At 36.2% G+C, this 14271-nt stretch overlaps 1 protein-coding gene across 7 annotated transcripts in view; it reads right to left on the bottom strand.

Annotated features, from left to right (window-relative positions):
- SCFD1 (sec1 family domain containing 1) overlaps positions 1-14271 on the bottom strand; it is a 56550-nt gene that overhangs the window by 24408 nt on the left and 17871 nt on the right. For all 7 annotated transcript variants that reach the window (XM_074824545.1, XM_074824546.1, XM_074824548.1 and 4 more), the window contains 4 exons: positions 10935-11074; positions 10423-10513; positions 9998-10071; positions 7753-7834 (listed from right to left, as the gene is read on the bottom strand). In XM_074824545.1, the coding sequence (XP_074680646.1) occupies positions 7753-7834; positions 9998-10071; positions 10423-10513; positions 10935-11074 (387 nt within the window). The remainder of the gene's footprint in view (positions 1-7752; positions 7835-9997; positions 10072-10422; positions 10514-10934; positions 11075-14271) is intronic.

The raw sequence follows: 14271 nt of genomic DNA, 5'->3' as shown, positions 1-14271 counted from the left end.
TCATTCACACCAAAGATGGAGGACTTCATAATTAGATTATCTTGCTAACACTGGAAAAAAGTCTCTCATTATGCAATGACACATGTAGATCAAGATGTGAAACCCTTTTTTTAGGGAGGATGACACAGGGACCGCACAAAGTTAATGAGGCAAAAGCTTTATGGAAGACATCACATGGCATGCAACTGATGACAGCATTGCAATACATCTGCACAAACAGCCAAGCTTTGCACTTCTCGACCATCATATCATGAACTCACAATCTAAAGATAGAAAAATGCCTTCCAAAACTTATTTTAAAAACTTCTGTTACATAACAGATCATTATCAGCATTTGAACATTAAAATGTAGCATCACAACAAATGTTACAATTATTCAGCTTACAAAACGTTAATATCCAGTAACTAAAACCTGGTGTTTGGACAAATTCAGGTATTTATTGGTTCAAAGAGAAGACTGGCAGAGAGCATCTCCATCCCGTTGCCTTGGAAGTATTTCAGGGACGTGACCTCATACCCATTGGGAGACTGAAATGATACTGCCAGAGTGAGGCAAGAGTCACTGCGGCTTTTCTTTGGTTAAGAGATTCAGGAAATTTTGCTTGACAATGCCAAGGCATGCAAAACTGCTATGGCACCTTCTAACCCAGTGTAATGGTTGTGGTAACGACAGCAACATAAAAACTTTACAAGTCTGGTTTTCACATGTTTCTGGATTCTACTAAAATTATTCCTGTGATCACAAATAAGGAAATGGAATTTTAAAAAACAGTTATTTCACCACCCTGCAAAAAAAAAAAAAAGGAAAAAAAAAGAAGAAAAAAGATACTTCTCTAGCCTAAGGATATTAGGATATTTCACCTTCTAAGTAAGTTCATCAAAAATGAGTTAAGAGATGAGAACACAAAATAGAAGAAGAGGTAAATCACAAGAGTATTTTAATATTGAAAGCCTTTGGCAACCAGCTTATGATGCATATAGCTATATAACACCTTCTATTTCTCATTCAGCATCTACTGAACTCATTGAGAAGAACAGTTACTCACAGAACAGCAACTTAAATTAAAGCCTTTGTGGAAGCTTGTAATTACAGCCTATAAAGTAAATTACCATCAAGAGTGCTCAAAAATGACCACTTGCTACATTTAGGGGCAGAAGGATGTCTTCTGTTGTTTGTCACAGCGACTATGACTGCATATAAGGTATATAAAGTGACAAAAAAAAAAAAAAAAAGGCTAGAGCTTCTTTCAAGCTATATTTACCTTGAGCTCATGTTAGAAGAGTAGTCACAGACAAATTTAGATAGTTACACTGCTGTAAAACCTTGGATTAATCCTGTATTTAGCCAAAGTTAAAGTGATTATCAGTGGTTGTTACACTAGTTTGAAGTCTGAATAGAACTGAGCTACCAGCCTTTTTCCAAGTCCTTACTTCAGATGCAATTTGGTATCCGGCACATCAGACATGTTCTGTGACTTCAAATCTACAGCATCTTGAAGACTATCTGTGTTACAGTTTCCTTAATTCTCTCTAGAGAGATAAAACTCTATATACAGAGTGTATCATCAGTAAGTTTGCAGATGACACCAAGTTAAGCGGGAGTGTCCATCTGCATGAGGATAGGGATGCTCTACAGAGAGACTTGGATAGATTGGATCAGTAGGCCAACGTCAATGGGATGAGCTTCAACAAGGACAAGTGCCAGGTCCTGCACTTGGGCCACAACAACCCCATGCATCGCTACAGGCCTGGGGAGGTGTGGCTGGAGAGCTGTCTGGAAGAAAAGGCTCTGGGGGTTCTAATTGACAAGCAGCTGAACATGAGCCAGCAGTGTGCCCAGGTGGCCAAGAAAGCCAACGGCATCCTGGCTTGTATTAGAAATAGTGTGAACAGCAGAAGCAGGGAGGTGATAGTCCCCCTGTACTCTGCATTGGTGAGGCCACACCTTGAGTATTGTGTCCAGTTTTGGGCACCTCAATACAAGAGAGATACCGAGGTGCTGGAGCGAGTGCAGAGGAGGGCAACGAAGCTGATGAAGGGCCTGGAGAATAAATCCCATGAGGAGTGATTGAAGGAGCTGGGACTGTTTAGCCTGAGGAAGAGAAGGCTGAGGGGAGACCTCATCACTCTCTACAACTACCTGAAAGGACATTGTAGAGAGGTTGGAGCTGGTCTCTTCTCACAGGTTATTAGTGACAGAACAAGAGGGAATGGCTTTGAACTGCAACAGGGGAAGTTCAGACCGGACATTAGGAAAAAATTTTCACAGAAAGAGTGGTCAGACAGTGGAATAGGCTGCCCAGGGAGGTGGTGGAGTCACCATCCCTGGATGTGTTTAAGGGTCATTTAGATGAGATGTTGGGGGACATGGTGTAGGGGAGAACTTTGTAGAGTAGGGCTGATGGTTGGACTCGATGATCCCAAGGGTCTTTCCAACCTGAATGATTCTGTGATTCTGTAAAACACTTGCAGAGGAACTACTCAATTTTTCTAATCTTTCCATTACATTCACTTACTTTTTTGTTTTAACGACATTTGTATCTCCTTACATGGAGCTAAATTCAATGTTTTTAAAATATTTTTCACAAACAAAAGACATCCAACAAACAAAGGATTGTCTTGAAATGTGAAAAATCAATCTTACTAAGATAAATACATTATTGAATTTGGCAATGCCCGTATTATCATAGCTGATGATTGGTTTAAGACAAATGTATTCAGATGGCATGTAAAAATGTACAACATAAAATAAAGATTCACTAATTCACTATATTTGCATATCAACTTTTAAATAAAATTATGTAATTCAAACATGAGATACTTTCAATTGTTAAGAACAGATTTACAGTTGTTAACTTACTTGGAGCACAAACTAGGTAAAATTCTTCTTAACCATGGGCAACTTTACGACTGACTAAGACTGCCAAACAAAACAGACTAACTGCAGCAAAGAAAACTCACTGGTTGCATATATTTGCTACACTTTTGAGCCCAAACTGAAACATTAATGGTACACGTATACTCGCTCTCTTCAAAAATTTTTGACAATTACTTTTGAAGTGTGAATTTAGCACTCTGGGGGAAAAAAACAAACAAAAAACCTGAAAATCCTAAAACTTCAGGTCCTTTATTTCCAACCACAATAGGGAAATCAGAGGTAAGCAGCAACATAAAATTTCGACTCTGTCTGATGTGACAAAAGCACAAACTAAAGAGATGGATCAATACGGTGAGTCTATTCAGCTGCTTTTTCACTAGATAACTAATGAAGATTACTAGCAAAGATGCTAATTAGGGCAATATTCTTCTTAATACTGGTTCAGTAGGATTTATATGGATGCCTAATCAAATTTTATACAGATTACTGAATAGCCTTAAACACTACTAGTTACCTTTTGACAGATTTCCCAGATATGCCACATCAATGAGACAGTTACTTCCCGAAGAGCCAACTTGTCTAAGAAGTGCTGATAAGAAGCAGATGTCCCATTTAATTTAAGTAAGTGCAATTTTGCTCACTCAATGGCAAACTCACAGACATGCCAAGAGGAAAAGCTGGGGAATAGGAGCTAAAAAAAAGACAGCAAAGAAGAGCTTCTTATGGGTGCCAAACTGGCAAGCAGGTGAAGAAGAATAATAATAAAAAACCAATAATAAAGTCAAGATGCATTTACATTTACAGTTATTCCCTTTCTGCCTCTTGCTCTTGATTTCCTACTATTACACTTTGTTCCACACCAAAGTCATTCAAGAGAGCTTTCTGGTTGACAATTCAGGGACAGGATCTGTATTGCAGTTAAAGTGCTACACTTGAGCTTGTTTTGCCCTTTTTTTTTTTTATGTATTTGTGAAAGCTTTATCTTAGCATCTTTAGAAACAGGCTGTTTGTAAGCCAAGGCTTATTTTAGAGAAAATTACTGAAGCACATGGGAATTTCTACCTGAGCAGCGTACTCCAAAATGAACACAAAATTCCTTCTTTTTTAAGCAGGGAAGTGGAAGCAGGACCCAATGAAACCTCTTAGAGGGTTATGTCCTGGTTTAACCAGGATAGGGTTAAGTTTCCCCAGCAGAGGCGGGGAGCTCTAGCCGGACTATTCAGATACCATGCGGACTCACATCCTGACAGGTCACATTTTTTCCTGGCGCGGGAGCGCACCAGTGCACTCGTGGTTTTGTACATCGTGCTTCAAACTGCTGTATTTGGTAGCTATCTTGCTCTGTTCATTGCTATCACTATTACTGTTATTGCTATTGTTGTGGTTTGTTGTGTTGCTATTGCACTGTTGTATTAAACCTTTCCTTATTTCAGTCTTGGGGCTTTGTATTTCACTCCCTTTGTGGGGGAGGGGCAGCGGCCGCGTGGTCTCAGACCCCGGCAGGGGCTAAACCACCACAGGTAATTTTTGTAAGGACTTGTAGGAGGCTCTCCTACCCTCTTTACATACTAAGGTTCTTCCTTTTAGAGAGAGAGAGAACATGCGGAAGAAGAGAAAATAAATTTTCTAAGAAATTACTGGGAGGAATTTCTCAAAGATACTGACAGAAAACAATGAGAAATAACAGCCCCCAGAATGAGTGAGGTTGGTCAAGTAATTATAGTGTGCTCCTATCGAGAGGAAGAGAAACTCTGGGAGAAGGCTGAAAATGGTAGATACAGCCAGTTACCTTCGACTGAAGTGCACAGAATGATGCCAGAAAGGTCACTGTAAGTGAACTGAGAAAAAAGGTACTCAATTACCGGTTCTGAACTACAGAAGAACAGCCTGGACCACCATAACATATATATTTCACAAACACATACCCTTTCTTTTCACATGGTAAGACAAAAATGTAACATCATTTAAAACAGAATAGTTAAAATAGTGGAATTCCTTTACAAAACTTGAATTTGATAATTTGAAAGGCTATTGGCAATCCCAATAATGGAGTCATTCAAAGTATCAGGCCTTGAGATCAAGCAAAGTCAGAGATACATGATAAGAAAATTATGTAGGAATTAAAAAAACCCCTAAACCAAATGAGCATAAGTAATCTAAACCACATAGTAATTCACATAAAAATATGCCACTTAAATTCACATGTATAGAATTCTGGCAAGATCTTATCTAATCTACCCCTGCTCCGGTTAATCATTTTAGAAAAGTATACGTGTACACCTTTTTATATCCCACGATTTAACATACTCCATTAATCCTAGTATTCATATTAGAATGACATGCAAAGATACTTGAAACTCTAAAGCAGCTAGAAAGATATCCATAACTCTAGTCCTAGATCCGTTATCTGTTGGGTACAGTCCTTCAGTCACCAGTTTCTTCAGAGAAAAAACAATCAATGCAAAACGAGGATGCGTTTGTTCTAAGCACTGACAATAAACACTTGATGGTTCACTTAGGGAAAAAAGTGATGCATTCTTTCCATCATTTCTCTAAACACTTAGATATGCCAGAAAACTGCCAGAATCCCTAAGTATGTGATTAATTTCTGGTTTCCTCTTGCTGTGCCTTAGAAAATGATCCAAGAGAATGTGGAAAGCAGCTGTAAACTGAACACTAAAATAAGACCACGAGAAAAATTAAATTCACTTAGTGTATCTAAAGCAGGTCTCGTAGCATTCTTTGCCCTGGTTCTCATATATGTAGTGAAGAAAAATGCTCAAATACTTAATGTAGTAAAAAACCATAATGGACAATTCAAACAGTCTTTTTTAAAGTATGAATGTGCTTCCAGATTATTTTAAGAGTGAAAATATAGTAACCTGAAGAAGAGCACGGTGCCTCACTAGCTCCTCATGACCTGGGCACTTGCCAAAAAATTTCTCTCTTATCCTAATTTGGTTTAATTATTTAACTGTATATAAAACGTATTAACCACAGCCTCAAGGTGCCATCAGAATTTCTTTAAAAAGTACTGGCTGAGATATTACCCTTTTTGAGAGTATTTTTGAGGAATCCATTAGGTAGCATATCATCCTGCACATAAAATTCCCCAGCTCAAGACAGAAAGATACTTTTTGTAACACTGGAGAATGAAAAGAGGAGAGAAAATGGACAGGACAAAGCAATTGCAAGAAACTTTACATTCATTCAGTGAAAAGGCTTTTCCAACAGAAAAAACATGTGCTTCTGCATTAGTTTGAGTTTAAGGTAGTTTCCTAAATATCCGGAGATGAAGTGATTCTTTTGAAATCAAAAGAAAAGATGATACAGATGCACATATCATCAATATATTGAAGAAACTGCATGCCCATTTGTCTCACAATCTGCTCTGAGAGCTATACAAGAAGAAGGTAAGGAGCCTGAGCACTTTGCAATACCCGAATTAAGAACCATTTATGGAGAAATGGATCACCACTCCCTGGGAACCCTCTAATAGCAGGCTCCCTGTCAGAGGAAAAAGCCTAAGGGCTAGTAGAGTGCTATAGCAGAGGGACCCTAAGGCAATTCCTTCCACCTCCAGATGACAGAAAAGTGTGTCACTATCACCTAATGGAGAACAAACAAGTGCATCTGACTCCAGTCCATTGCCAAGAGGACACTGGCAATCAAAACTGATGTTATTACCATTCCTCATCTTGGTCTGCAACCTGGCTTCCATCCAACAAATAATATATAAAATACTACTAAGGCCTGCCATTACCATCTCAGTATCTTTCTTAGAAAAGTGAATTTACAGACAAGGCATCAAATAAAATATTGACATCGTCAAATTCTATTTTCTTTTCAATGGTATTAATGTACTGCTTTTAAATAGCCATATATAAAAACTGACATGCCTAATACTACAAAAGCACATAAACTAGCCCCTACAGTAATAAGCCAAACATAGAAGCACACTTATACCTCTTCCCCAATTTTATAAATATATAAAATTAATTTATTCATTAAAACTCAGAATGAATCCTTTGTTCTTTTATAGTATTTAGCTTTAAAAAATCAGTAGCTGTAGTAACTGAGGACAGATCTTATGCACTTTCCAAATGTTAAAGTTAGCTTCAAAACTTCCATGAGTTATAAATAGCATGGGGTAAAATTTTCTAACTATTGATTTTCAGTAACACTTGGTGCATGAATCACTTTCAAAACCAGAATTTCAGTGTTTCTGAAAGCCTCATCAACAATTTCTGTTCTCAAACTCTGAAAACAGATGCATCTTCCAAGTCATTCTAGTAGTAACCATGGTCTTGATACTGAAACTGCAAGTTCTTTGATACAAGAGCAGCAGACTTAAACAGAAAAGGGGACAAGCATCCTTCTGAAGTGCTTAAATTATGCACAAGACATCTAACACAGGCCTGCTGGAAAGATCAGTTTAGTAACTTGCATCGCTATTGCCACACCTCTGGGTATCATTTTCGTTGGTGAACAGTAAACAGTACCCTTCTGATAAACACATACCAAACAGAAAATTGCTTAGACTGAAGTCATAACTTGCCATGACACATCTCTAAAGTAAATGGAACACTTCTATTGTAAACAATAAAGGTTGTGGCCATCATAATAAAAGATAAGAGTATACTAGCAAATTCTGATGAGAAAAAAATTGATACGTTTACTTCATTTTCCATGCAGAGGCATTCAAAATTCATTCTCCCTCACCCTTCATCACTAAGTAATGTTATACAGTGATTTCTGTAAAAGGTAGCACAACTGAGAAGGGTCTCTTTCTTATCTTACTTCACCTGCTCAAATACATTTCCCCAGGTAAGGAGCACTACTGATAGATAACTGAAGTTGGAGAGCAATCATACCTTTATATGCTCCAAAACGGCTGTTGCAACATTTGTATGAAGATCAATGAGCCTCTTCTTTTCTAGAAGTTCTGGAAGAGAGCTGAAGAGATTAAATACAAACTAACCTGCTGAGTTGCACAGTTAGTTGAATGATGTATTGTATACAGCCGATACAAAAAAATTTATAGAATTATAGAACAGTCTGGGTTGGAAGGGACCTTTAAAGATTACTGAAATCTAAAATTATAGAATACAGTAGGATTTGAAGTAAAAAATTACAAAGTATAGATGTAATGACTCTCATTAACAGAAGGATGTTATCCACATGTAAAGCAGTAAAACAGGGTTTTACACTGACTAGCAAAAAAATACATATAATGTAGGTAATTTAATATTCCTATTGAAAGCTTGTGATCAAGAACAGATATATGCCCTGCTTACCTAAACAAATAATCTACTAGAATTATGGTTTATATAAATTCTCTATGCAGGATTCATAACTGAAATATTTTCTTTTGTGAAATGGGAAACTGAATGGTTAAGCTTACTTCTTAGAAAATTTATTACTTAAGGTGTTGCGACCTACATGATTTGCACTGCTGGCACTTGGGCATCACATGTATATAAGACTGCTCAGGGTCTGTACACTTTGACATCCAAAAGCACCCCAGTCAGTCAGTGTCTTACTCAGTTTAATAATAAGCGGATGCGAAGGCACTTAATGACTCCCACTGCATGTCCTGAAGAACCATGAAGTTAAGTAACCATACTTTCTTTCCTCCTTTAAGCAATTATAAAATCAATGTTACTTATGATGATCATTAATGACCTTATAGCTGGAAGGAGACTAGTACTGTGTTTGTAAAGGACTACATTTAAAAAAGAGAAAGAAAAAAAAAGACAGGTAATGATCTACGTTAGAACCTCTGGTTTTTAATTACTAATAGATATTTTGAAGTTTTCTAGATATTGTAAAGCCTAAGACTTAAACTAGGCTTTGTGTTTTGTTGTCTACTAGCAGGAAGAAGATACCCTTCACATGATGGACAACGAAACAGCAAAGCCTAGTTTGATTCTTCCAGCAGAAACATGCCTAAATGGAAGATCTTAATGGTATCTGAACTCAGCATAATCCTAGAGTCAAAATATTGCAATAGCAGACTTTACTGTGTTATACACTTTTGTAAAGGGAGACAAGATTTTCCTTTATAATGCCAGATTACAGAAGACAGTCATACAGAGGCTAACTGAACAGTAAAGCTTCCTGATGAAGCTTTAGTCGTATGATTATTCTTTTTTTTTGCTATCAGTTTAAAGCTTTTGATGCTTGTCACTTTCATATCTTGCTGACTTGACCTGAAAACTAGCATCCTGAGAAGTACAAAACTTTAAAACTTTATAGGGGGAGCCTGGAAACATTTGTTCTCTTTTTTGCAACTGTCTGATCCATCACACATCCTTTGTGAAACCAATCAAATTCTAACCAGGACATGGCATACAAAACCACTTATCAGACTCACAAAGAGATGACTAACTAATGCAGACACATGTTGGATTTCACAGCACACTGGGCATATCACCCCATCTATCCTCAGAGTACTTATCATTGCTTCTTCCTTCTGACTGGGGTCTTAGTGAAATGCAGTAAACTAAACATCTCCCTTCTTCAAGGCACCAGTGGATTGAAAAACAGATTTACAATGAGAAACAAGTCTAAATCTCAGACTTTGAGTGTCATCCATGGTAGCTAGGTCTCCAAAAGCAGGAGTAAATTTCCCATGCAGAGTTCTTCATGTCTATAATCTTGTCAACAGATGTTACAGTAACTACATTAATTGAAATGTAATTAATTACACACTGTGCAAAGCAAGCAGATGCTTCAGGCAGTGGATTTCACTAACAATATTTTTAAGAAAGGAATGCAGAGGTAAGTAGTTGTTTTTTTTCTAGTGGAAGGGTGTAAGCAAATCTGTGATGCACTGCAAATCTGTGATGCACTTGGATTATTGAGATTTGCTGAGAAAACACTCCAAAGCCATGTGTAGGGCTCACACACACATGCTGTGGATGTTACACATGTAAGGACTTGATAAGGACACTGCATTAAACTTTATCAGAATTATAAAGCATTTAAACTTTATTACTGAGCTGAACAGTCTACTTTTAAAGCTATTTATTTCAAAGGATATTAAAAGTGAAATTACAGAAAGAATTAGAAATGGTTCCCAATTAATTAAACAATAATGCATTATTGATTACTTACCTGACAGCTGAAGTTAGCTTAGCTGTATTATCAGAAAGCATACTTATTGCTCCTTCATCCTCCCCTTCTATACCCTGGGTTTTGGGGAAGGGTTTGGAAAGAGGAATAAAAGTAGTCATAATAAATACAAAGATCACACATGCAAATACAGTCAGTACATTCAGAACCCATTTTCTCATAATGGTATTAAAATCTGCACTGTGTTTTATAATTATTATGGAAGTTATATAAATGTAATGCCAATAAACGCAAGAGATCGAACCTTCTCATGAAATATGGTACTTCTAGTCCTATTTTTAAGATTGTTTTATGCCTAAAATTCAGCATGTGCTGATAATTTTTGTGTGGGGTGACAAGAGTGGACTAAGCATCTCCTCAAGTCCTATTAGGCTTTACATAAAGCACATATAGGCGATAAAACTTACCATGATACTTTTAAGTCTTTTGACTTCATCTTCTTGGGCTCTGTAGGATTCCAGCTCTTGCTGAACAGACTCAGCTACCTCTGGAAAAGGACTAATGCAAAACTCTGCATTAGGCTCAGTTAAATCAACAAACTGAAACACTAGAACCAGACAGGTTGCACGATCAAGATGATCATGAAAACATTTTCTGAAATATCAATACACAAATCATGCAGCAGTATCAAATCAGTGAAAATAATAACATCTTAGTGTAGGTTTACTTAAACTTTCAAAGATATATTTATTGCTTTCAGTATTTTCATATAATTTTGAGAAGAACAATTTTGTGCTCTGTAACAAAAAGCTAATATACAATTAATGTGGACAATGAATATTGACAATGATCATTCCTTAAAAAAAAAACCTTCAAAAATATTTTCAAAGCAGCTTAAAAATAGAACTACCATAATATGAAGAAGCCTTAGAATTTATATTGACTGAATTAATATAAATTCTGTATCTATACAGCTTACCTGCCCTTATGTTTTTGCCAGAATTTGTCAGATGTAGTTAAATCATAGGACTTCTTATTTTTTTTCTTAGGTCTAGCACCTGCTGGAGAACTTTCCATTCCTGTTGATTCTTCCAAGTTAACTCTATTCAAATGGAAATCCTATAAAAAGAGGAATCTTATGTAAATATTTGACAGCTTTTAATTATTTAATCACTGTTACACTCAACCAATTGTGTTGTAGAATGTTTTCTAAAAAAATATTAACACAGCTATTTATTACCAATTCATAAGAGGGCAGGAAATGGTTTACTAACTAACTAGATAATAACAGCAGCAATGTAACAATTCCAGAATTACTCACACTTATTGAAAAAACACCAAACAAGGCAATAAATGTTAAGCAAAGACATCTGACTGTCTCACATGCAGCCAATCTTCTGACACTGAACTCTGAACACTGTTTTCTGTATAGAAAATAAATTATTTAGCAATAACTGAGCTCTAACAACTGGCCAAAACTAGAAAGTATAAAAGTTTCTGTGTTGCAGACAAAAAAATGTTTCCAAGGCTGAATTTCACTTACACAACTACAGCAAATGTATCAAAGCTGAAAAAAGCTCATGACATCAGCAACAGGAATATCCACCACAAGGGCTACTTAGCTACACCTTCACAGCTTCTTCCCTATTTTTTTGTACGCTAGTGAAATAGTGAGTGCAGGATAAAGCAACAGTTTTCCACAAAGCTGCTATTTCTCCGTATAGCTTTTCTTCTTCCACAGATGCACGAACCTAGAAACTACATCTTTTTGCTAGATTGCACAGTTCTGCTCACATAATACGTCACTACACTGCTCCCTGTATGTCTTCTGCTTCTTTTCCCAATTACTTTTGCCAAGGACAGCTCTTTATTTTCTGCAGCACACATATTCCCTCTGGTTTTCAGCAAAGATTAACAAGTACTCCATTGCTGACTTTATTCTAACCCTTTTCAAGAACATTTAAAATTTCAAAGGTGCTCTTTGCTTGGCAAGTAATGATAGAGTCAAATCTTCAACTATACAGAATCTGCCATTAGAATAGATATTTTTTCCAGAAATAAAACTCCACTTTATTATGTTCGTTACAGTATACAGAACTAGAACACTGTAAGTGAAACTGTCAAATAAAATTTTTAAATGTTTCTAGTTATCCCTTGGCAGAGTTCACCCTTAAAATAAAATACTATAGATGATTCATGCCAGAATAGAAACAAAACCAAGTAGCTACTCAAAGGAAACACACGCAGTCAATGAGCACAAACCTCATCTTACAAGACATGTTTAATGTTTCAGCAAAAAATGAGTATTTTTCAAGTACATATGTTCAATAAAGACTTAAAGAAAAAAAAAAATTGATTGCAAATTCAGCTGTAATTTTTAATGAAGATCTATGTTTTGGCTCAATCTAACTCACCAGTGACCTGAGTTTCCAAGTTAGTTTTGGCATCTACAAGTTGTTTTACCAAAATGATTCTTATTGATTAAGTGTTTCTCCTTTCACCTCCCCATTCTGTCTTGATAAGGCTTTCTATCCATGCCTCCCATTTTTTTGTATCCACTCCTGAAGGGTTTTTTTATTTAGAAATGGGAATCTCTTCATACAAGCCTGTTTATGTGTAGAAACATCACAATTATAATCTAAATGGATGCAGCACACAACTTTGTGGCTGAGTTAACATTTAGTTCAACACCCCACAGAATTCCTGGACTATTGTAACTGAGAGCTTAAATGAAAAACAATTTTATTGAAAGTACAGTTTACATAATCATCACCTTGGTAACACTTTCATGGTTACAATTTATGGCCTTTTAAAAGGCTACTGCGGTTATTTCATGAAATATGATCTGTAAGTGAAGAACCTGGCATGCTTGTCTTTAAGGTGAGTAACTTGACTGGTTTTGAAATTAAAATTTTGCCCTTGACATGGAATCACAGGCCACTTGGTTATAATTTCACTAGACAAATTCAGAATCCTATCGACTCAGTCAAAAATTAGATGCAACATGCAAAATTTAACAAGTTGTTCCAGAGAAACTACTGAAGCCTGATGCAGTACAGATAGTATCCAATGATCCTCAAATCATTCTTCCAGTGTTATTCTAACACCCCTCCATATTTGTAGCACTAGTTGTCCTCAACTTTCACTCCATCTTTAATCCCTCTGCATCTTGATGCACCAAAGTCCTACTCCCACACATGCCTGAGGCCACTTGACACTACCTTCTCTACCTGGCAGCTGTGAGTAGGAGGCAAGTACATGGAGTTTTGCATGGATTTACTATCCAGTAAATGAGCATTTGCTGATTAAGTGGTTGGCAGGTAACAAGGCAAAATAAGTGTAGACCTCATGCAATAGTTTACCCCTGTAAAAATTCAAATCTGGGTTTTCATCCCCTACTCTTTCACTGATTTTCAAAAGAAACCTGTAAAAATTCAGTACTTCTATTTGCAAATCTCTAGCCAGTTCAACAGTTATTGGAGAAAACACAGTGCAAACTGTGTTTTTTTAATGTATGACTTTCCTAAAGAAACCAGGCCAAAAAATGTTTATTTGTAAAAATCATCCTTAAGCTTAAGAGGAAGGGACTTTTCATAAAGAATGATTTACATAAAATAGAAGAGTGTTCTAAAACATCCCATTAGTGCTAAAATATTTTCATCATACCAATGCAAGTTTCTGGATAACACTATATTTATGACTATACAATTCACAACCAACTCTGTATACAAACACATATGTGCATGTGCATATTTTATGTATTCCTCTAACAGTCTCAATAAGAAAACCAAAATATTTCTCAAAGCTAGATATTGAAATGATTGCATAACTAACTCTACAGTATAAAAAAGCATCCAGATAGCAATTATTCTTACTCATATTATCTTTTATTATTTACTTCATAACTATGTATGAAATGCATAAATTATAGGTGAATAGTATTTGCTTTCATTCAAGTACACTTCTACTACTGGTTTTATAAAATAAACTTGAGGAAATAAAAGTGGTTTAAGGCTATCTGGATTTCCAAAAAATTATTAAAAAAGTCTATTTTAGATTCCTCACAGTAAGGCCATATACCACTTGGTATCTCTATACTGAACACCTACACCACCTTGTGGAGAAAACCAGAAACAGGTATTTTAAGAAATTCAAACTAATACTTGAATTGGTTTAAAAACTCATTAAGAGCATTTATTTTTCAAAACCGAAATGCACTTAATGGAGTCCACAGTTTACATAACATAAAAGATCATGAACTACTGATGAAAAAGCTAGGATTGCTGAATTACCTATTTTTTCATAATATCAAGATT

This window comes from Strix aluco, chromosome 4 (genome assembly GCF_031877795.1).
Source record: "Strix aluco isolate bStrAlu1 chromosome 4, bStrAlu1.hap1, whole genome shotgun sequence".
Taxonomy (NCBI): domain Eukaryota; kingdom Metazoa; phylum Chordata; class Aves; order Strigiformes; family Strigidae; genus Strix; species Strix aluco.
The sequence above is the reverse complement of the archived record's forward strand: the minus strand, read 5'-3'. Positions and strand labels throughout refer to the sequence as shown.